Here is a 23357-nt window from a genome sequence, read left to right as displayed (position 1 = left end):
TCCGGGCTCAAAGCTTGGTATAGTTTGATAGCTAGGTCTATAAGCTTTTAAAATTTGTTATAGGGGTTTTGCCATATGCAATTTCAGTGAAACGTTAGAGAACATTTTCGAACTAGGATTTATAAAATACGGAGTAATCGTGCAAAAATCGCTCTCGCTGAAAAAAATATTTCGAAATAAAAAGTTCCCAGACACTTTTTCGTTGTTTATATCTCTAACTAGCTACTGCCCGATTCTGAGGACAAAAGAGCAAATTCGCTTGGACTTATAGCTTTCAAAAGTTTATTTGGACGCTTGCATTTAAAGGTCGTGAAAATTCTTCAATTCGCTTTATTTCAAAATTCTTGGTATAGTTTGATATCTAGACCCCAGTTGTTCGAAAGCCGATTAGCGCTAACCCAAGATCAATCAAATTTATCGTTCGATTAAATTCTGTTCCTCGATCGAAGCTCGATTAGCATTATCCAAGGATTAAACTAAGGGCTAAATTTAACAAACCTAGCGAGGTGGATTAACTGGCTAATCGGATGAAAACGCGGACAAACAAATCAAAATGGCGGACTTATAGTTTGTTGATTTTATAATAATAATAATAATAATAATAATAACAATAACAATAACAATAACAATAACAATAACAATAACAATAACAATAACAATAACAATAACAATAACAATAACAATAACAATAATAATGATAATAATAATAATAATATTCAACTTTATTTACTGAGGGTAGCACAAAACGGCAATCATTGAAAAACCAGTGGCCCTCATATAAATATATTTACAGAATACAAAAGATTACCTGTTAAAAATTAAAAATATAGAAACTGATTCTCAAATATGCAATGATTATATCAAAAAACTGAGATATGAGATACATTAAAATATTGAAAAGCAAAGCATTGGATCAATTCTAACAATTAAACATTTACATGATAAAATGATCCAATTCCTTATAACTGTCCATAAAATATTTCAAAATGGATTTGTTTGAAGCGTGTAAGGTTAGGTTGGTTTTTGATGTGGGCGGGCATGATATTCCAGAGACGGCTAGTCGATACTGAGAAATCGGTCTGTAGTTGTTCTTATCATTCCTACTGCCATTTCCTTTGAAGACAGGGGTGACTTTTGCAGCCTTCCATGCAGCTGGAAAAGTCTTTGTAGACAAGCAGAGGGTCAGTGGCTTTGACAGCGATGGTGATATTGCAGGTGCAGCAATTCTGAGTAATTTGGGCTCTAATGCCATCATCTCCGGTGGCTTTATGGGTTGGGATAGAAAGCAGTAATTCTACAACCGTCCTCTGTGTTATTGTTGGGAGATCTGTGACTGAGTCGTCATTGTTGAGTGGCCTGTGCCGCAACCAGTTTCTTTGGTCAATCAACGAAAAACAAATTTAGAATCTCGACAATACTTTGTTTATCCAAGATATTTTCCTCACTTTCTGTGGGATTTTCAATTCCACTTTTAGCGCTTTCGTCATCATTTGATAGACACTTGATAAGGTTCCAGAGTTTCCTGGAGTTGTTCTTGTTTTCGTTAATTTTATCCTTGAAGTATGATTGTTTTGTACCCCTGATAAGTTGAGTCACACTGTTTTTTGCTTGTTTAAATGCATTCCAGTCACTTTTTTGCTTTCTTGCCGGGCCCGGTAAGGAAAGAAAAGCAATTCGGGTTACATGCTGATGACTTTCCAAAATAGATGTTACTATTCTCTCACGGACGAGCCATCCCGCGCCCCGTTTCCCTGCGGGTTTTTCGAGTTTTCACAACACCGACGGACCGCTGTTCAGCGATCCGCAAAATGTTTTACACAACGAGCGCGAAGCAAGAAATTTCAACATTTCCGCTCTCAGCGGTAGAAATCGTATCTTACTAGCTACTGTAATGTAAAAGGAAGGATCAGTGATGGAGTTAAACGCTTTTTTCGCTTGATAAGCGGTGAGGGCGATTATTTTATGGACAAAATATTGTTAAACTTTCGTTTACTGTCGACCTTTCTTGTTCCCTTGCTTGTTCTTGAAAAGGCTATTTATCTCATTCGGCAGAATTAAGATAATCAATCTCCGCCTTCACTTTTTTGCTTAGTTTATGGCTTTCCTCTCTTCTGTATTTACCCCTAGCCAAACTTACTTTATTAGCCCATCCGAACAGAGGCTATCCTAAATTTCTAAATTACAAAAAAGTAAGGAGGAAAATTAGATCGTTGAGCGTTTTCAAGAGCTCACTGATTTTCCGCCTGTGCATGATTCAGTGAGCTTCACCCGGTGTTTATCTTGAACAGATTTCTTATCACAACTCTAATTTTGCCAAATTTTCGTAGCAGTAAGATTGAAATCAAACCTTTAAAAAAGAAGACACACCGTTTAAATTTGCCGGATGTTTCGGATGCTCAGTATCCATCTTCAGTTAAAGGATGTTTACAAGTAAGTGACTTAATATAAAGTAGGTAACAAGTAGGTGTAAATTACAATACGTAGGATAATATTTACAAAGCAGTGAAAAAGTTGCATAATACTTAAGGGATACAACAGAGTGGGAGAATAAAAAGGTGGATGGATACTGAGTATCCGAAACATGTCTTGCAAATTTAAACGGTGTGTCGTCTTTTTTAAATGTTTGAACTCTAATTTTAATGTAAGCATTTTTATTGGTTGTTATAGCAAGCAAACATGGTTGAAGTATAAAATGTGGGCTTTCTTTCTCTTTTTATTCAACAACAAGTTCGTATCAACTTTGTCTTCCCTCCCCTAATGCTACACCATTTTCTCCCACCACAGACCGGTTTTACCGGCTTAATCCGAGTTAAATCGTAGCGTAGTTAATCGAAGATTAAATCTGTTTTCAGGAACACCTTTTTATCCCCCGATTAGTTGTCCTGGGAGTACGAAATTTAGAATAACCGCTAACCTCGAGTTATTTTAATCGGCTTTCGAACAAACGGGGCCAGCTCTGTAAGCTTGGCCGAGTGCGGTATTGAAAATTTCGAGTTCATTGTTAGTGAACGAGTACAGGTAAATCCCCATAATTCACGAGCAATGAGTGCGTTAACATTTTTATTATTCAAATTCAATACACTACACAAAGAAACACTGCATTGAAGCCACTATATATTTGAGTCAACCGAAGCCATGTTGTAATGACAGTGGTGTGTTGAATTTACACCACGGCTATTACACCACGATAATGACATCAGGGTGGTTGTCTCGTCACAACCCAGTATCACGTGGTACAAATCAGCCAATCAGAAAATCCGAATTCGTACAGTGTATGAAAGTTGGATAATAATTCCAAGTAAATATGTAAACAATTAGCCACTGTACGAAGAACTTTGTCATTTCAATTGTTAGGGAGTTTACGAAATCCGCGGCGGCAGAACAATGCCTGTGCGCGTGCGTTATAATTCTTGGTACATTTCTTTGCCGTCCTCTGCAAAGCAACAACGTGAAATTCTGCGTTTTATGAAGAACGTGAACCACGACGACTAATTTTTTAAAGTTTTATTTCATATTTATCACTGTGTTGCGGATTCAGTTTTGCGATGGATCTGACAGTGACAAACAAAGTAATTGACTTTAGAGTATAACGAGATTCGTAGGTAAAATTTGAATTCATTTTAAAATGTTCTGCAGCGGACGGCGAAGAAATGTACAAAGATTTATAACGCACGTGCACGACTATTGTTCTGCTCATTAAAACTCTTGTTTGGTGGCGTTCTCGTTTTCGTGGTTGCCACAGGCATAACTTTTCAAAATTCCCACACTTTTGCCTGATAAATAAAATTTCCCTGACCAAATAAATAAAAAATTTCAGATATAACAGCGGCTTCTAGCTTCATTTTACAACCGTCCTTTCCTCTCATTCATTAAGATTGATAACTTAAGTTTACAACAAATTTTCCTTCTTCACCGTGTTTCTTCCAGCCTTCAGTGGTATTTCAAAATCAGCCACGTTAAATTATTTCGGTTTTCCCTGACTGAAAATACAATTTCCAGACTTTTCCCTGACCATGAAGAATTTATTTTCCCTAAACATTTCCTGACCCGTGGCACAACCCCGCCGTTACCGTCGAGGTTTGCTAAAGCTTTCTAATCACGGTCTTTTTCTTGGCAGCTAACGACAGCAAAAACGATGCTAAAGTTGTTTTGACCTCTTCGAATAGTTAACTCGACAATTCTGGGTTTAATTTGACAAGGAATAACATATTTTGCTCAAAATAACACAACTATTAGCCTACCTGGTGATCCCTTGTGACACTCACGAGCGACGAACGAGTTGACGGAAGCGGGCGACCAATTTTGGCGGCAAATTAAATACAAATGTGACAAGGGACCGCGAAGGAAAATCGCGCACAAAATGTTTCACATTTTTCACTTTTGAAAATCAGATATGGTTTTTGGAATTATAAATCCATTTTTGTGAATACCCGTATACTGCCGCTTATAAGCCCCACCCCACACCCCCACCCACGGTTATAAGCCAGTTATAGGCCCCTATACTTATTGTAAACAAAAAAATAATCTGGTTATAAGCACTCCCGGATATAAGCTCCCCTCTAACCTTCCTTGTTTTGAATTCGTTTTATTATGATGTTTTAAAGCTTTATTACCAAAAACCTATGGACATATGCAGAAATAGCTGGGGGGTGGGAGGTACTCCTCTCCCCAGTGCCTCCGGGAAAAATCGGGAGGGGAGAAGGGGCGGCCATTCTTGTAATTGTTTTTCTTTTTAAACGGCAAGGATTAGAAAAGCTCAACCCTGAGCATGCAAGCGAGATAATTTACCCTTGTCTGGTATTAAACTTTTTTCACCAATTGACAAAAACACACACAAGGCATCAATAAAATGAATTTCGTGAAAATGTATAATCTAGGTGTGTGTGCAGTTGAATGTGATTCAGTTACCTTATTGTTACTTATTTTCGTGGGAACTTAATTTCCCGATTTTCTGAAACATTTACGTATCAAATAATGCCCAAAGATCCAATTTGACTCATCTTTTCTCCGTGGGGACCGGAATCCCTACAAACTAGTAACGACCAAAAGTTAGGAAGTACAGGCGAGATCGATGCAAGGCGATTAATAAAAGTTAAATAGACGTGTACTGTGACACTGTATAAATTCCTTGGCAAGTGATTTATGACTTAGTCTGCCCAAGACCTCAGGCAGGATCTACTTTCTTGTATACTTTCGGTCACGTGTGGTAACGCACAGCACTGGCACCGGCTACAAAATGTTTAACGCCAGGCTACTCCCCCTCACAAAGTCTCACGGCCTCACGATGTCTGTGCAAAGTTGCTAATCACAGCAGTGAGCTAAAATTAGACTGAACAGAGTTACGTGTCGATTCGAGTGAGCTTTTTCACAAATTGAGCCTTGAAAAGCAGAGTATTGTACTGTTTTAGTTAACTTTGAACGCGCTGTAAAATCCAAGATGATCTATTTTCAAATTCCCTCTCTTCCCCCTCTCCACCCCCTTCGAAAAAGACAAGTTCTTTAGGTCGGGTGGAAAGAAAAAGGAGAGAGTGCTGGGGCGAGGTTGAGTACAGTACAGTTGTCAGTTTAGCACCCTTGTGCTCTCCTCGTGCACAGGAGATTAAGAACGGAGGGTGGTACATCTTTTAAAACTCCACCCCTTCCCCTCAGAGAAAGACAGTTTTGGGGGAAGTGACAAAAAGAAGAGAGAGTACAAACAGAAGACTTTAACTTTTAATTTAAACTGTTCCGATTATTGTACACATGAAAAATTACAAGAATGGCCTCCCCTCCCCATTCCGCAGAAAAAGGTGATTTTTTCCAAGGATGGTCGATTCTTTCGGGGGTATTGGAGAGAGGAGTACTCCTTCGCACCCCCTCCAAAAAAATATGTAAAAAAAAATGGGGTGTCTTTGTTTTCAAGTTTTTGGGTCTTAGGGGGTCTTTGGGGGTCTTAGGGATCTTAGGGGGTCTTTGCTTTCAAGACACCCGCAGTTTATCGCATTTGAAGCCGTCTCCAGTGACTTCAATGCCTTTCCTGTTAACACGAGTTTGACGTCAGTATGGTACAGTTTTTGCCGCCTACTGAATCCTGATTGGTCAATTCAAATTGGGGCAGATTACCCCCTTCTGTTTACTCTTCCCGCGGAAGTGTAGTTCGGCCAAACAAGGGGAGGGGAAAAAGCGGGACTTGACTGCCATTGCGCTCTTATCAAAGAATGTCTACGTAGGAGGCTAGGTCGATGAAGGTCGTCACAAAATTAATGAGCATTGACGTAATTTATATTGGAAGACATACAACCTATAGGCCATGAAAAACGTTAGAGACAAATACGTAAAATAGGATGTATTAATCTTCTAAGACGTGGACGCCGACGTCTGAAGCGTATTATACGTCATATGCGTTCCACGGGAATGGGGTCTTCTGAATTAAAAGGCGGAAGTCGGTTTTGACGGCTAACCCAGAGATTCTTACGGTGGTTTCTGTTGTGGATTTGTACAATAACATGAATAAAAGCCGTTCTGTATCGGGTGATGGTTGACGGAAATACGACATCACAAATTGATTAACTTCTGTCTTGTTAAGGTTTTCACTTAACAGAAATAAACGAACATATTCTTGCGTCTTTTTTGCGGAGTTACGAATAATATCACGCAACAGTTTCACACCCAAAAAGCAGAACGCCGCCGCTTTTTCGTAGAGTCAAAACTTCCCTTGTACGAAAATCATGAAAATTAAATAAGAAAAATTAAACTGCTGGGCATATTTCATTCTTGTCCTAAGTTATCGCTTGGCCAATTTTTCAAGTGAGAGTTGTCCTAATAATTGCTAAATTACTAAGATCAATGACGTGCGTATTACTTTTACAAGGAAGACGTGACTAGAATTTTGCTCCGGTTAAAAAAAACGTTCAACGAATTTTTTCGCTAATTTGCAAGTGTTTAGTTCAAGTACTTCTCAGCTTTCGCCTGAAAATTGAAGAATTAAAATATGGAACAACACGTATTCTATTTCATTTTATGACTACATCAACCATTTTGATGTGAGACTTACCTCAAGTGCAAATAGTCAAAGTTGACAATATTATGAAGGTTTGCAATATAAAAGAAGTTGACGGCAAAATAAATCTCGCGTGATTGCCACGCGTAACACGCAAGCTTCGCGCGAGCACTATCGCGTGCGTCACGCTTGTCTTGTAGCGAAAAACTATCTCTAGTTCTTGTTACTGAAAATTTTAATCTGCAGAGACAAGAGACAAAGAAAAATTTTAGTAAAAGAAATAAATTCGGTCTGAACTCCGAAATATTGAATTCAAACAAGGGTTAAAAATTATTCCTGACCGATAGAGTAGATACCTACAGAGTAAAAATATTCATTAAATAAATAATTTGCGTCCAAGAAACATGAATAAACCTTCGATAGACCTAACGTAGCCAATTCGCACTTTAAACCATTAAACGGAGGCTAGCTTGCTTTTTAAATTTTTAACTGGTTCCTAAAAAGCCCTTAATTTCAAAGAACAAAAAAATTTCAATTCAGCGGGGAATGCGAAATGTAGCAAAACTGAGGCTCAAACAACCCAGAAGCTAGCGACTTTGAAGGAAGAGTGTTAAAGAAATTTCTCAGTTTCACGCACGGGTAGATTTGAACGCCCTCGTGTCTCGACGTGACTGTTAGAAGTCGCTAAGGTCCACAGCGGGCGGCTATTTCACCCTCATTAACAAAGCTAATCGATTTTTAATTAGTGCCTTTTTCTGACGAGGTGGAACGGCTGTCGTTGATCGCTTTGTTCGCTCAAGTGCGACAGCAACGAATAGAAGTGAAGCGCACGGCTGGAAATTGTGCAAAAGGTTTGCTCAAACTTGATTCGTTCCTCGTGATTAAAACTGAAATTCCTTCCGCGCTCTCAAAATCGACTGTCTGTTAGAAGTACGCTTCGAACTATTGAAGATCAGCTACGAGACTAAGGCATTTGTGCAATAAAAGTCATTTTTGCTCATTCCGAGATGGGTAGAGAAAATTCAAATTTCACACACTTCAAAATTTTATATGAAAGAGCGGCTTCTACACACAGCTAATTTTAAACATAACAGTTGTTTAGTGTCGCCGGAGCAACTTCCAATGGCTTCTTTCTTAACTACTGCATCCTCCACGAAGTACCTGTTAAACAATCAATATCACGCGAATTGAAAACGGAATTCATTGCTGACTTTGCCATAAGCTCGAAGAAAACGGCCACCTGTGGAATAATGGCATAGGGGGTGTTCCCAGCTGGTTTTGAAATAAATGGCAGCCATGTTCTCTTGTTAACCAAAAGATATTTTACACTTTTGCCGGCTTATGCAACCACCGGAAACCAACAAAATTGCGACTTGTGAAAAACACTTTCGCGGCTTACCAAACACGTGCTTTTTGCTAAAGAAGCAGGAACAGTGAAGATTATGTTCGAACGGGACAAAGTTCGCATATTTAAATAATAAGACAAAGAAGATTTCACGGGATAAAGAACTTCGGCGCGTGGCAGCTGCAGTGAACAATCGTGCAATATAAAGAAAGCTCTTTCTTCAAATACAAGATACGAAACAAAGGCCAGAATAGGTCTTTTTTGACATCGGAATGTAGACAAATATGAAAATGGCAAAGGCATTAGAGTTTTATAGTTAAAGCCCCGAGAAAATGCTAGTTTACAGTATGCATGTGGGTGGCGCAAAATGTTTTCTCTAAGAATTATTACGAATTTCTGATAAATTCATTAGCGCAAAGCCATATTAAAGTCTTATCTACCAAAAGCATATCGAGTTTGTTTGTTTTATTCAAAATCGGCAGCTGCATGGAGTATAAATGCAGCGGGAGAATTGTTTAACTTTTTGAACAAAAGAAGAAAGATCCTTTCTGTTTTGAAGGCATTCATGTAAGGCTTCAAAATTTCGGAAATAATACTGAAAAATTGTATTGATTTTCGACAGTACGAGTTTAATGCAACCATTCTTGTCAATCTTGTATGACTGAGGTGTCTAAGTAACACAGTCTTCATCAAGAGTGGTCTGACCTTGAACCGGCCCGAGGGAGCTATTTTCGTGCAGTTTCAATTGTTTGGTGAGAGGTTTTTTGTTCTTTGAAAAGAAAAACCACAAGATCGTCTTGCAAATCTAACTGAGGAAAAATTACATACAGTTAAGAGAAACCTGACTCGCTTTTTACTGCTAACCTAATGCCTAGGTTATTTTCTTTCTTTTTCTTTTTTCGAAAGCAAAACAATGTTAATAACTGCTATTAGCAGTTTTAAACATTTCTTGATTTCAAATCAACGATTACACCTCGAACGAAAAGATCAACAAGTTCATTTTAAAAATCTGCAAGGGGCAAACATTGCCAGGATTGTGGCGTGTGCAATCTAATTCAGTTCATTCACAGCTGCTCTTTGTTATATTCAACTAGTTTGCTTATTGTAATTTATACGTGGGTCCTTTGCCCTTGACATTTCTTCCAAGATCAAAATTTGCATGTTCAGTGACAAGCGAACAGCTCATCAGTTTAGAGCTCTTGTCGGTCATAGCGCGAAACTCTATTCTACGAGTTTTAAGATCTTGTACTATGAAACAAAGCCCGGTTAGAGCAATGAATGACGGCTTTGAATAACGTTGTTGATCAGCAATATTGATTTCAAGCCATTCGCTTGAATGTAATGATGATAGTTGTTTACAAAAGCAGCCCCGCGTAGCGCGCACTATATTGCGTAATAGAAGAGGACAGAGTCAACAACTTTTAGAACTTCTTTGTTATTTACAAAAAAATCGGTAGATTAACAACAAGTATTTATGCCATAAAATCAGCCAAGATTTTTTATTAACTTAGTGTGTCAGGTCTTGTTATTTGAAGTTTTAAAATAAAAAGATGTAAGCAGCACCAAACTATTTCGGATCCAGTCCAGCTGAATTCATTAAACATGCTAAAAGCCTGATTGAAAAATTTTGCCTTTCACGAAAAAAATTATTTTTAATTTACAAAAGGGTGTAACAAACACCTATTCAATCTACAAAATTATTTCCTGAATTCTGTGAAGCTCAAGATTAAAATTGATGGTGAAGTGCGTCTCGATCACCGAGTATTCTTGTTCATAAAAATTATAATAAAATATATAAAATCAATTGTCAATACCACTGGGCGATCTCATGTGTGTAAATACTAGTCTGGGGGAACAAGGGTAATTTAAGAAGCTACAAGCTCTAATAATTTTTTTTGATCTATTTTAAACTCTGGTAAAATGTCCCCTGCGGTTGTATTTGTTACTGCACAGTTCTCGTAACTGAGCAGCAGTCAAGTTAGCACGCAAGCCCACGCGTGGCTCTCCTTCAAAGGCAGCGATGAGTTGTCGTGCTGTCCTTCAAGCGCGCAACCAACGCGTTCCGTTTCAAAAGAACATTGGGTTTGTGGGTCTGTTTAGTTCTTTGCGGGACTTCAATCCGTGTGTTTTCGCGTGCTTCGAAAGGTGATCGCTTCTCATAAAACGCTTGCTACAGATCCCACAGACATACCGTTTCTCACCCGTATGTGTGCGGTAATGACGGGCGAGCTCGTCGGAGCGAGCAAACTTTTTTTCGCAACCTATCCAAGTGCAGTGAAATGGACGTTCTCCCGTGTGCGTGCGAAGGTGCGCTTTCAGGTGGCTACTCTTGCCGTACTTTTTATCACAACCAGGGTACTGACAGACGTGAGTTTTCTTCTCTTGCTCGCTCTTTCTCCGTGCGTTTCGTCGCCGGGTTTTTTGTTTTGGTTTCGTGATCAGTTCACTGGGCTCAGAGGGCGTGTCGTCGTTATCGCGTCGCGTAACGCTAGCACTGTCCTTCGGGGTTACATCTAGCGTGCATTTTTCCCGCTCTGTTTCCTTAAAATGTACGCCGAACCCGGGTCCTATCTTGACGTTCGACGTCTGCTTTGAAGAGTCCGAAAGGCAAGAATGTTTCTCTATCATAAAGCACTCCTCCTCCATGGAAGCCAAGATTTTTGCGAACATCAACAGAGGCGACGACGACGAGTTTTCAGAATACACTGGGGCAGGTTTCTTTGGAAAAATTTTTGACATATCGAGTAAACATCTCGCGGCCGAGAGAGTGTCCAAGGCGACGCTGGGAGAAAAGAAAGCTTGAGTTCCCATTTCGCTTCAAACTTCAAATCGGCGCTTGTGTATTACCAGACGATCGAACGCAATCCCACGAAAAATTTCCGGCGAATATATCCTTTGGCGATTCTCCGCTCTTTAAATCACAGGAATAACTTGTGACCAAGTCAGACAGAGTTAAGGGTAACTGAAATCCTAAGCGGAACACAGTCCACAAAAACGATGTCGATCTACGGACGTAGATCTTACCGCGAACCAGCGCAGAAGCTTATGTACAATTCATGTGCGAATCCTCGAGTATGAATATTTTTAAATGACGGCAACAGCTGGGTATGGTTGAAAGTGGGTTTTGTTTCCGCTCAATGACAACAAAAGAACCGTTTCCGTGCTTTGGGAGGCGGGGCCAACAAAACCCTACTAAGCTAATTAATGCTAATTTCTGCCCAGCGATTGGCTCGTGAATTCAATAACCAAAAGGTACACGTGCTGAAATTGACAAACATAAATAGATATTTTTTGTCTTGACGACCTTTCAAGTATTTGGGTCGAGATATCGGAAATTCAAATTTCCTTTGCTAAGTTGCCCTCCGAAGAGTAATTCCGGACTACGAAATGACGCGGAAGATGTAAAACGACTTCGGTAAAGGGCGGAATGATTGTCGGTCGGAATACCACCCTTCACTTAAAGGGCTTTTCGTGCAAAACAACTTTGTTTACACCTCAAAATGAAGGCGTGAGCCACCGGCAACCCCCAAGGGACGCGCACTACAGTACTGAAGTTAAATCCCTTTACGACTTGACATAACCTTCAAAAAAGATTTGGAATGTGTGTTTCTTGGAAAGAATAGAGCAAATTATCTACTGCCACAAAAACATTTTGAATTGAATCAGTGTGGCTGGTGGTGGTGATTTCGTCGGTTGTCCCTTTTTTTTCATTTGAAAAACATCAAATCTGTCACGCCTACATGTTTATCATAATTGCTTAGCAGGTTATGAACACCGTAGCAACCAGGGATCCGATCTTCACCTGGAGCAGGTCAAGGCATACAGTGCGATAACAGAGTTCTTTTGTGTCGGCAACCAGCAAATAAACCGCAGAAAAGTGTCATTCAGTCGTCTGGGGACAAACACAACTGTGCTTGACAAAGTTGCGAACTTGGAAGTGCGATCAAGTGTAAACCCGCGTGTAGAGATTTGTTATTCTAAAATAGGTAACTAGCACGCGCCTTGCTACAAATGCTGTCCAATCAAATTATTTCAACCCAGTCAAAAGACAAGTCAGATTCCATTTGCACAATTAACATTTCGTCCTTTACAAGACGCGTTTGGGGGCAAGTAGTTTAGGTACGATTTTTCCTGTAAACTGACTCTAACCCCCGTGTCTCAAGATATAAGAATCTTTGCAAGACTGATAAGGCGATATTTATCGGCTACAAACGATAAAAATAGCAACCACGCCGAAGTTATGATCTGGGTGTAGATTATTTTATGAAAGGAAAATATCCATTAGTTTGCCGCGCGCGTTAAACACACAAAACTTTGACAGAATGCCAGAATTAAAATTGCCTTGTTACCGGTTAATACGCCTACCAATTGCTTTTATTATAAAACTCGAATGCAAGAAGAATCGAGATTGACTTAGAAGGCCCTGGAAACTAAACTTCGGCAAGCAGTAATACCTTCTTGGCAGCTGATATTATAATTTTGCTAAGTACGCGAGTTTACATCAAGAGAAAATTCTCGCGACCCGTTGGTGTTGAGGCGTGTTTGTGATACTTGACATTGTTGCGTCGCGTTTCAGTTTGGACACACCTACGAAGACGCCACGCGTACGAAAAAAACTGTGCCAAGATTTCACGTGCATAAACTGACAGCGTTTGCGAATACTCGACTCTTGAAAGTTAAAACGACTGACGCATGGACCATGTGCGACATCGCGAATCACTGGAGCGGCGAGCATAGGCCCGCATGACTACCATGTGTGGGTTGAATTGAAAAGTTTGCCATATACGCAGTCCGATTGACAACGCAATGACGAGAAATGAGAATAACACCAAATGCGAGACAGCTAGATGATTTACGAGACTAAAAAATTGAATCGTAGGATTGAATTGCGAACCAAAATTAATGTTTTTTGTTTGTTTGTGTCCAAAGTTTAATAAAACATTATTAACAGTAATTGAAATTAAATTATCTCGCGGTCTTTTGTCTGTTTCTTCGATCTGGAACTTTAAAATAAATGAAGACGTAGACAGTTGCAAAAATCATGCAAGAACACACGGTTTAAAAAAAAAACAGAAGCGTTTTTCGATGCCGTTGTGTAAACCGGAATCCCCTGTTTGCTTGCAACTGGCCTATTGCTTCTATCAAGTCCATTGCGTTGAAACTTACTGACGGCTGAAACATAACTTTCCGTGACGCAAATAGCCAATCTATTGTCTCATCGACTTATGACGTCATCGAGCGCACGTCGTCGCCGGTTAGTCACGCAATGCGAGACTGCGCCATTCTCGGCGTAACAGAGTCTGGTAGATGATGTAAAACTTTATATCCGCTAGGCAGCCTCGCGCGCTGAATAGAATAAAACCTATCTCTGTCTCATTTTTAATCAGGGTATTCAGACTAAAGATCGAAAGAAAATCTGAAAAATATACAATAGAACAATGGAAAAGAGGCAGGATGGTTTTAAAAGTTTACCGAGGATTAAGATCAATTTACACACTGGTCCATTTTGCTAAGCAGACATTCTGGGCGCCCGTCAGGCAGTCTCTAATCCCAACCAGGACCTGATGGATTCCAAGTCACAAAATTTAGCTGATGTGAAACAGAGGGATACAGTCCCTGAATTAATACAGTTCCCCTGGGATTCCTAACCTGGTGATCAGAGCATCTTTTTATGACAGAGTCTAAGTTTTGTACTTAAGAAACTTGACAGATCTTTTCCTGTTCTCAGGAGAGAATTTTTCTTAAAATAAACAAAACACAGGGGGTTTGTAAACAGCCATTGCTCACATCTTAACATCAGAGCATAAGTTAACAAAGTTGCAAAGTAAGTTTGTTTAGAATCTTAGACACAATGTTGTGTTCTAAGTATACCAAACAAGACAGAGCCTAAGACTAAAGTTGAGTCCTAGGGTTCAAACAATAATTCTTTTCCATAAAGATTTAATCTCCATGGCAACTTGGATGTTATAAGAGGTACATGATGATAAGTGTGAAAAGTGAGCACAAACCTTTTTTTTTAAATATGCAAAAAGGTTCCGTTAGTAGAGCATTTTATACACTCATTGCTAATTGGTGGTCATTTTGCCTAAATACATACAAAATTAAATTAATAGCAAAGATCATACTGGAAAACAGGATGTTTAGTTTGGGATGTAGGATGGAAACCACTGTGAACATTGCATAAGAATCTTGCAACTTTTATCTATAGAACGTTAAATGGTTAGTCCTGAAATGTGTGGACACAGGCAGGTGATGAGAAGAAAATCAACAGCTTCAGTACAGATGGTCTTGATGTATGACCAACTTCTTACAATTGATATTGCAAACAAATGGAGTAACAAAAGTCATAATTTTTTTTACAAATCTTGAACCAATGAGCTTTGTTGCATGTGTATTGAGTTATTGATATTTTGTTTATAAGTCTGTTAACTTCACAACACACATTAAAAGTTTAATTCATATATTTGTTAGTCTCACTCATTTATTCACTTCGACACTTCACACATTTGTCAGACATCTAAAGAATTTACTACAGTGATCCCCACCTTACAGCCAACCCATTTATAGGGCCTTTATTCTGGCCCAAACAAAAGCCCAGTCAGTCATTTTCCTACTCAAAAAATTCCAAATGGCAAAATGATACTAAAAAGAAACAATTTCACCCCCCTCAAAAATAAACACAGGATATTAATATTTTGTTATTTGCTTCTTATGCTAAGTGGTATAATCAAACTCAATGCAATAAATAAATAAAAATTACATGTGAATATACCTGTAAAATAAAAATTCTTCCTGAGGAAACAAGATTTCAAGTTGATTTCTTTCAAGACTAAGACATTAATATCAGTAAATATGCATTTAAGTCTAATGTTATATACTATACACATTCAATAGATTAAAAAAAGAAACTTACATCCCATGCATGAAATCTAAAAACCCAGTCTATAGACAGTCAAATGTAATAGTCATTCAAGTATATATTAAAGAGATGTAACCATAGAGGTTTTGCATGGCAGGAGCAATGAAAATGTTTTGCATTAGAAAGAACATTTTTTCCCCATAGGAGAAAGTGTCCATTGTTCCTGCCGTGCAACATGGTTGCCATGCAAAACCTCTATAACAATACCTTTTCCACTTGACACAATATCAGTGGAAATCTATTAAATTGAGAATATATTTATACTATTTCAGCAAAAACGAATGTTCCTCAGGAATGCTAACATTGTTAATGTTGTAACAAATTGAATAATGTTCTAGCCATGGGTATATGTTATTGTTGTGATAATAATACTGAGTTATTCATAAAAATTGATAAACATGTTTACCTAGAGACAGACTGACACCTAAAATGATTGATTTTGCAGGATTCTTTCCTGATAAATAATATGCTTGAAATAATCTTTAAAATGTTGTTAAGTACACACAACAGTATATAATGACAAATAATTATTCTACTTTACACTAATTTGGTTGCAGTCGAGGTTAAAAGAATAAAAATGTTGCCTTTCAATCAAAGTTAATTTTCAGATTCTTCACAAAATGGAATAGTTTTCTAATATTTGCTGTAAATAAATAAAATTAAGACTATTGATATGTGACATCTTTAACTTTGATTTCAAGTATTTTCAAAAAAATCCAAAGTGAAACATGATTGCTAATTTACATGTACCTTGTCAAGCCTTCTGACTGTATTTAGAGATGTACAATAACTACAACATATGCTTCAGTGACCACTATACTGTATTTTAGTCATAAAAAATGGTGGATTTTAAGCAAACTTTGGCTAAACTTTCAGCAGTCTGACATATGAACATGTACGTGGTTAAAACAACCATGAACATAATATCTCAGTTGCTAAAAAACTAATATAAATAGTTGTATTGGATCTGGGATCCAATGTACAGTGTCCAGAAAATGTATCACATTCATTCAATTTTTTTCCCTCAAAATAAAGGGAGCTTTTTTAAGCCTAATGAAGTCCAATTGGGATTCAAAGACAAGCCTATGCAGCACTCACAAAAATTAGCTTTAGAACAAATATTTTACTTCAAATACAGTGTACCCTGACATAACTCAGAGGCCCATGTAATATTGATATACACAGCAGTAACAAAACAAAAATGTCACACAGCAACATCATATAACACACCGTTGTAGTCAAACGGAACTTTCTTGTTCTTGTTTTAAAATGAGTTCAACTGCTTCAGCAATATTTTCCACGACATGATTTGCCCTTCTCAAATGAGGAAGATAGACAGTGTCACGATGTAGAAATCTTGCTCCATCGCCATTTGTGAGTTTGCTGTCATCTTGCTGTGACACTCCAGTTTGAACTAAAATAGATTCTACGCTTTTTACTTCAGGCAACCAGTTAATCCCATTTTGTTTTGACTGATGGCAGGAGCTTTTCAGTTGTTTTTCACCATTGTTTCCACTAGTTTTATGAAATACCTTCAAGTACTCATGGCATAAATTTGCTCCATAAATGTCTGTATCCAGATTGTCTCTGAGAAAAGAAAACAAAAAAACAATTGATTGAAAGTTTTTGACTTCATTGCACTGACAGTCACAAGTTTAAAATTTGTGGCTTTTATAATTTTTTTAAGCAAGAAAACTGGTGAAAGTAAAGTAACATGACATATCGACGACTTCAGGTCATCACTGTCTAATTAAAAATAATAGCAAGGCATATTTATAGAAATTAGGATGTGAGGAAATACATAAGCAAAGGTGACATGGATTCAGGTATAAAGTTTCGCCCGAATGAAATCCGCTTGCGTGTTCAGTTCTGGTCTTTTCTCCTTGATCCACAGCATTTCAAAGATCAAACATTCAAGCTTGCCATGGCATTTCTTTATAATGACTTTAAAATTATGACTTAATAATAATTATAAAGTCATAATTTTAAAGTCATAAGGAAATACCATGGCAAACTCAGAAACCAGAAAACCACATAAGTATTACATGAATGTAGTTAAAAAATTACAATGTTCAGAGTTGAAAATACATTGGCCTTAGCTGGTTTTCATTTGTGTCCTCTAGTCCGGTCAAAGTTATTGGAATTTGGAGATGTTGGTTTTGTGAAGGGAGGAAAACCAGAGCACTCGGAGAAAAACTATAGCCAAGTACATGTACATACTTACCCAACTGCATATAATGATTTTATGTTGCCTGATGTGCCTCCATTGTTTTGGTTAAGGCAATATTCTGCATACTGGTAGTTTGTCAAATAAGGCTTGCCCAAGAACTCTGTGTAAATTAATTCTTGACCAGTCAATTTCTGAAAAAGAAATTGAAAATGCACATTGTATTAACATCATACAGCTAAATAGTCGATTATCACTTATAGCAAATCAAATTCAATGCACTTTTAACGACATTTTGATCGATCTAGAGAAGTCTTCCCTATCTAATGTGTGGAGATAAAATTAATAATGATAATGAACACCACACATCCACAATGCAGAATGGACAAAATAATTCACTGATCTTGAACCTGAGTATTAGTTTATGCTCTGAGGACTGAAAGCATTATGGAGATAATGATTAAACATGTACGTAAATTTACTACAACTGCACCTTGTAAAGATTTTCCAGGCTCAGCAAGAAAGCACCATGACCAAATCTATGATTAAAATATAACAATAAATTAATATATTATTTGGATAATAAGGCCACAGGAGCAGATCCTTACCGGTTTCCACCACTTTATCGAAATCATTCAGATTTTTCAGAGAGGGTTAGATACCCAGGTAAGGAGACTTTAGGGAGTTACAATCCAAAATATTTCCCTGGGGAAGATAACCTGGATCCCTCCTAGTCTAGATGTCTTTATCTTTGGTGCTTGTTGTTTTGGAAATCAGTCATCAGTGATACTATATCTACGCATGGGATTAGATTAGATCAACCTTGAGCATTCTACCAACTGATCTATGGGGAGGCCAGATGGGAGTAGGTCTCGGGTGATAAGAGTTGTGGTAATTTGAGGAAAAGTAGATTATCAAGATTGCAGGAACCCTACCAAAAATAATAATTACAATTGATTTAATACCTGGCTAAGGGAGCTTCTGACATGTAGATTAAATCAGTGTTTGCTACAATGACAGGAATGTGTTCCTTTGGTGGGGAAACTGGACTGGAATATGGACGACCATTTGTGATGAGAAGATCAATAATTAACTGCAGATTTGTTTCCCATCTTACTGCCTCACCAAGTAACAGCACAGCTATAAAGTGAAGAGGAAAATAGAAAGGCAATACATGTACATGTAAGTCTGGATTTCAAAAAAACTCAACAGTCTTTTAGTTATCTTTGACTCTTTCTACTGTCCTGAAGGGAGAACAAAGTTATTACTGCAAAGTTACTAAATTGTGATTCTCGGGCTAAGTTTCCCTATACATGCAAATGTATTCACCCACAATGAGACCATGAAATATTGTATCAATCTGACCACCAATGCACCACCAAAATTCCTGTCATTTTTTTTTAAGGACTCTAACTAAAAACATTACTGAATAAACTTTTGTCCTTGTTCCTAAAAGAAAGAAAATGTGTCCAGTAATGAGGTGGCAGTAAGGACAGGTTGCACTATACCTTCAATGGGTGGAAATTCTTTGCCAGCATTATCAAGCTGAAATGAAGAAAGATTGGAACAAGCCATTAGGGTGTGCTTGATATGGTGAGACAGTCTGATAATACAAATCCGTATAGAATAATACTTTGTTTTATAGAATGGTTTTCAATAATTTTTGAGTGCCATAAAACCAGAACCACAGCACCTAATCACTCAATCAGCCAATCACAAAGGGCAGAGCCAGTCCAAACCCCAGTCCAGTGAACCAATCAAAACTCAAAGTAAATAGATGAAACTGACACTTAGTATGGGAAAACGCGTTCAATTGAGTCAGTAGTAATTGGTTTTGGTCTCACTTCTGATTAGACAAAAAAGTGACGTGAGGTTTTTAAGGTCCATGTAATCATGTAGCATAGTAGTGCAAAACCAATATTACATTTTGACACTCAAATAAAAACCACTCTATTGCATTCTATTACTCAATAAATAAAACATTTTGATTGACAAATAATTCTAAAATTGTACTAGCACTGTACATACATTAGCATTGTCATATCTTGTTTCTCTATCCACCATGTCTAGTAAAGGATAGGCTCTTTTCAAATCTTGTATATCAGAAACATTAGTAAACCCATATCTAGTTTTAATTATAAGAATTAAGGAAAAGTACAATCATCCATATCTTGCTCACTGCCAAGACACATCCTTTTGACTTAATGTCAACCACAGTATCTATTTGAAAGGAGGGTGGACCTAGCCGGTAAAAAGGTTTCCCATATAATAGAGAAGTTAAAATCCTGGGTTAAACTATATATAAAGGAGGCCCTGTTAGGGTTAAATTCCGACAAGCAACGTGGCCTTGAAATGGCGACATGAGAGCTTTGAATTGGCAACGAATGACAGACTACTCCAGCGAAATAGGGAAAGCGACACCAATGGCAAGATAGACCGACAACGAATTTCGGAACTGAGAATGTATCGATTGTTTTAAACGTCTGAGTTGAAGTGAAGACGAATTTCCAGACTTTTAAATGTGTTTTCCTCTCTCACGCGCGATGTCAATGGATCGTGAAACACACCCGAAAACACAGGCTTTCTTATGTATGCTAAAACGTCCACGTCAAATAAATCGAGTCCGTCATTGCTGAGTATTTTTTCTCACTCTCAGCTGAGTGAGCAGTGCCCTAAAACGCCTAAAAACACGCTTAAGGAAAAAAGAAAGAGATCTTCGACCGTCTGCTTCATATTTTTATTAGTGGGTCACCAGTAAAAGAATATCAAGCTGTATTATCAACAAATGGCATTATGGAAGGAAAAGAGAGACAGGGGAAAGCTGCCAAGGTCTTCTCATCTTCAGCAGAAGATAAGGGTTACGCCAAATTCAAAGGAAGATTATAGATAGGAGAGATTATCTAACTGAGGCCGTTGAGATTTTGAGTTAAAGAACGGTTGTTAAACATAAACATGGTAAAAATAGTCATAGGTTCGATTGTACTTTAGGTCCAAATACTGACTGGAAAATGGCTGAAAATAGCAATTCTAAGCATCTAAATTTCAAAATTTCCCGGCGGGAACATGCCCCCACATCCCCAAGAAGGTTAGCAACTTCAATGCTCGAAAGCATGCCCAAGCCCTTAGAAAGCATGCCCCCAATATGCCCCCCCCCCCCCCCCAACATACCCCCAGCCCCTTAGAAAATTTTGAAAAATTGAAGTAGCTAAGAAGTCTTTTCCTTCATTCTGAGTCGAAATGTGATGCTTTAAAAGTAACCATAAAGTAATCATTAAACCCACTGACCGGAGAAATGCTGGCTTTGCATAAGAATTTCTAGTGCTGAAAAATGTTCGAAGCAAGTGCAAAGCCTACAAGAAGTAAATTATATCCAAAGAGATACTTAATTATATATGTAGTTAACTAAAACAGCAAGGAACCTTCAATACGTAAGAAATAATAGTTTCAGTGTAAGAGCACAAGATTGAATTCGTTTGCATGAGCCTCATGCTCAATGTGTGAGACTTGAGAGCACTATGTCGGTTTTTTTTTAATAAACAAAGGTATTACGATGTGTTGTGCGTGTAGCTTCGTTTTAATCGAACAAGGTCAAATTTCCTGACACAACTCTTCTGAGACGAAATTCCGACAGGCGACATAGGAATCTTGTGAAATGCCGACATGGCTGGTGGTGAATTTCAGACAGGGGACATGGGTACCCCCCTAACAGGGCCTCATAAAGAAGGGTTTAAATGTAAATGTATATAATATTTGAAGCAACATTCTGGTATGGTTACCCTGTAGCTTGATTATGGTGCCTGCAAAATCATTTTCGGGGACAAAATAAATGAACAAATAAATAAACTAATTTTTGACATAATTATGAGACCCTACAGTGTATATACCTAGGAAGAGAATTTAATGGACGTTGCCTCAGTCATAATTTTTCAGGGACAATATTACCTCAGTCATAACTTTTTTCTGCCTATGGCCTTGGAGACAATTGATTTGCGTCAAACTTGAGAAATTATTTCTTTTTTTTAGTATTCAAATGCAGTTAAAACTAGGTGATTAAGAATATTATGGTGTCCAATATTTTATATCTAGTATTAATATTATTTTAAAGTTCAGGAAAGACTTTGACATCAAGCAAATCAATCAATCTTTATTTAAAACACGAAGTCTTACCATAAAAATGGTCTTGCTAGGAGTCGTGTAAAAAATTACAAAGAATAAATTAACTATATTAGTAGGAATACATTAACTAACATTACATTACATTAACTAACGAACTAATTAACTAGTCTACAATAAAAAACCTATGTAATAAAACTTTCTCTAATTCACATGTATAGTGTACTAAAAAAAGATCCCATTCAGTGAGGTTTTAAACAGTTTTAAACTAAGCAGGTGGCATCATTGGTTAACATATGTGACACTGGGATGATATTACCAGGTGAAACAGATGTACACTGATGTTTTTATTGCCATGATGTAAAAGATTTCTGTGACATAAATATTTCTAAAAGGATACCCTTGGAGAATTTCTTTCATATTTCCTTGTGCAGATACCAAAACATGTTTGTTGTGTAGCCAGTCAAACATTTTTAATGGTGTATGTGACAAAACCATCTGTTCTTCTTGTACCTTCAAGTGAAATAAAAGTACTCCATTTACAATGTTTTGCTGTGGGGATCTGAGATATATTAGTATGGGATATCATGGTCTTCTTAAATGCATTCTATGATCCTCCCAACCCTGTAACCCCAACTACCTATAGGCAAAGAATGAGAGGCCATCCAAAAACCACCTGGTGGAGAACAGTGTTGAAGAAGCTGGAAGAAATGGATCTCTCATGGAGTGAAGTATAGGCTAAAAAGCACAGGGCAGGGTTCAGAAGCTGGGTTTGATCGCAGTCTAATGTCCCAGCCAGGATGAAAAGGATAAGCTCACTGTAAGTGTGATTCTCCCAATATCCCAAATAATTCCCAAACAGTGACATAGCTAGTTCTGACATTCAAACATGCAACATGGTTTAATGTCTGAACTCTATCCACATGACACAAGAAAAGGGAATGTGCACAAGACAAGTGGGATTCCCCAGCTTGGAGGAATTGAGATAAACAGGAAAAATATTTTTATAACATTGCAAGCTATCTTATTAAAAAGAAGCCCAAAGAGGCAGGAAACACTAAGTAATCAGGGGGAGTTATTTAAGACCACCTACCACCCCCACCCCAGCCCATCACTGAATGGGAAACTCCATTTTTTATCAGCACCTCTTCCCCCTCCCCCAACCAAGAGGGGTGCGGATAAAAAATGGAATGTCCCAATATCTCATTTGATCTTGACCCAGCAACCCATCCCCGATTTTAATGAAAACACAGTAATTGGTTCATGCGATTACCTCAAAGCCAGTCTTATCAGAAAGGCGTTCAGCAGCTTCCTTTTCAGACTCAGACCCGGCATTCGTCAGAAATACTGTAGGAATGTCCGCCTGTTGTAGCATTTCCAGAGCTTCTCTTGCCCCAGGGATTGCATTCCGGCCCCTTACAAGGACTCCGTCGATATCCAACAAAACTCCGAAGGATTGTACCGCCGCTTTTGGTAACGGTCTTGGAGTAGGATTCTCACAGAGAGAACGAACTACACAAGACCGTGGCGCATTACGCAATTTTGGCGCAAAAGATTGCAGGACACGACGTGATGTCACACAAGACACAGACATCGTTGGGACTGATCCGAAAAAGCGCCGAAGAATCTTAACGTAGAGGGATTCTTCAAAAATACTGCTCCTAACAAAATTTGAAAACTAAAGATTTTACCTCTCATGTGCAAGAGGTTTCAAAGTTTTCAAAACAGGCAAGGAAATCTACCGGGCGTCTTCCGCTTGGGACGGATAGAATGATGGGAGATTTTTCTCCGATTAATTGTCGACTAGTTTGTCGACTAGTTTCGGAAACCCCCG

The 23357-nt window shown here is 38.1% G+C and overlaps 2 protein-coding genes across 2 annotated transcripts; both read right to left on the bottom strand.

Annotated features, from left to right (window-relative positions):
• Nucleotides 1-9743: 9743 nt before the first annotated feature.
• LOC110048215 (uncharacterized) lies at nt 9744-11446 on the bottom strand. The gene has a single exon (XM_020754004.2). The coding sequence runs from the start codon at nt 11133-11135 to the stop codon at nt 10392-10394; it is 744 nt and encodes a 247-aa protein (XP_020609663.1). The 5' UTR covers nt 11136-11446; the 3' UTR covers nt 9744-10391.
• Nucleotides 11447-14787: 3341 nt separating this feature from the next.
• Nucleotides 14788-23325, bottom strand: LOC110048214 (haloacid dehalogenase-like hydrolase domain-containing 5). Its single transcript, XM_020754002.2, has 8 exons — nt 22797-23325; nt 21924-22036; nt 19439-19535; nt 18919-18955; nt 18376-18550; nt 17904-17949; nt 17468-17604; nt 14788-16830 (listed from the first exon to the last, which is right to left on the bottom strand). The coding sequence occupies exons 1-8, from the start codon at nt 23115-23117 to the stop codon at nt 16482-16484; spliced, it is 1275 nt and encodes a 424-aa protein (XP_020609661.1). The 5' UTR covers nt 23118-23325; the 3' UTR covers nt 14788-16481.
• Between the last annotated feature and the right edge of the window lie 32 nt (nt 23326-23357).

Source organism: Orbicella faveolata, unplaced genomic scaffold (genome assembly GCF_042242905.1).
Source record: "Orbicella faveolata isolate gen_17 unplaced genomic scaffold, um_ofav_v1 contig_26, whole genome shotgun sequence".
In the NCBI taxonomy this organism is placed as follows: Eukaryota; Metazoa; Cnidaria; class Anthozoa; order Scleractinia; family Merulinidae; genus Orbicella; species Orbicella faveolata.
This window is presented reverse-complemented; position numbering and strand designations above follow the sequence as displayed.

Bases quoted from the DNA above. Each gene is read 5' to 3' on its own strand.
- LOC110048215 (XM_020754004.2), bottom strand. From the start codon at position 11,135: ATGGGAACTCAAGCTTTCTTTTCTCCCAGCGTCGCCTTGGACACTCTC.
- LOC110048214 (XM_020754002.2), bottom strand. From the start codon at position 23,117: ATGTCTGTGTCTTGTGTGACATCACGTCGTGTCCTGCAATCTTTTGCG. The intron at 22,037-22,796 runs GTAATCGCATGA...TTTCACTTGAAG, and splicing joins CTGATAAGACTGGCTTTGAG to GTACAAGAAGAACAGATGGT. The intron at 16,831-17,467 runs GTAAGTATGTAC...TTCTTTTCTCAG, and splicing joins AAATCATTATATGCAGTTGG to AGACAATCTGGATACAGACA.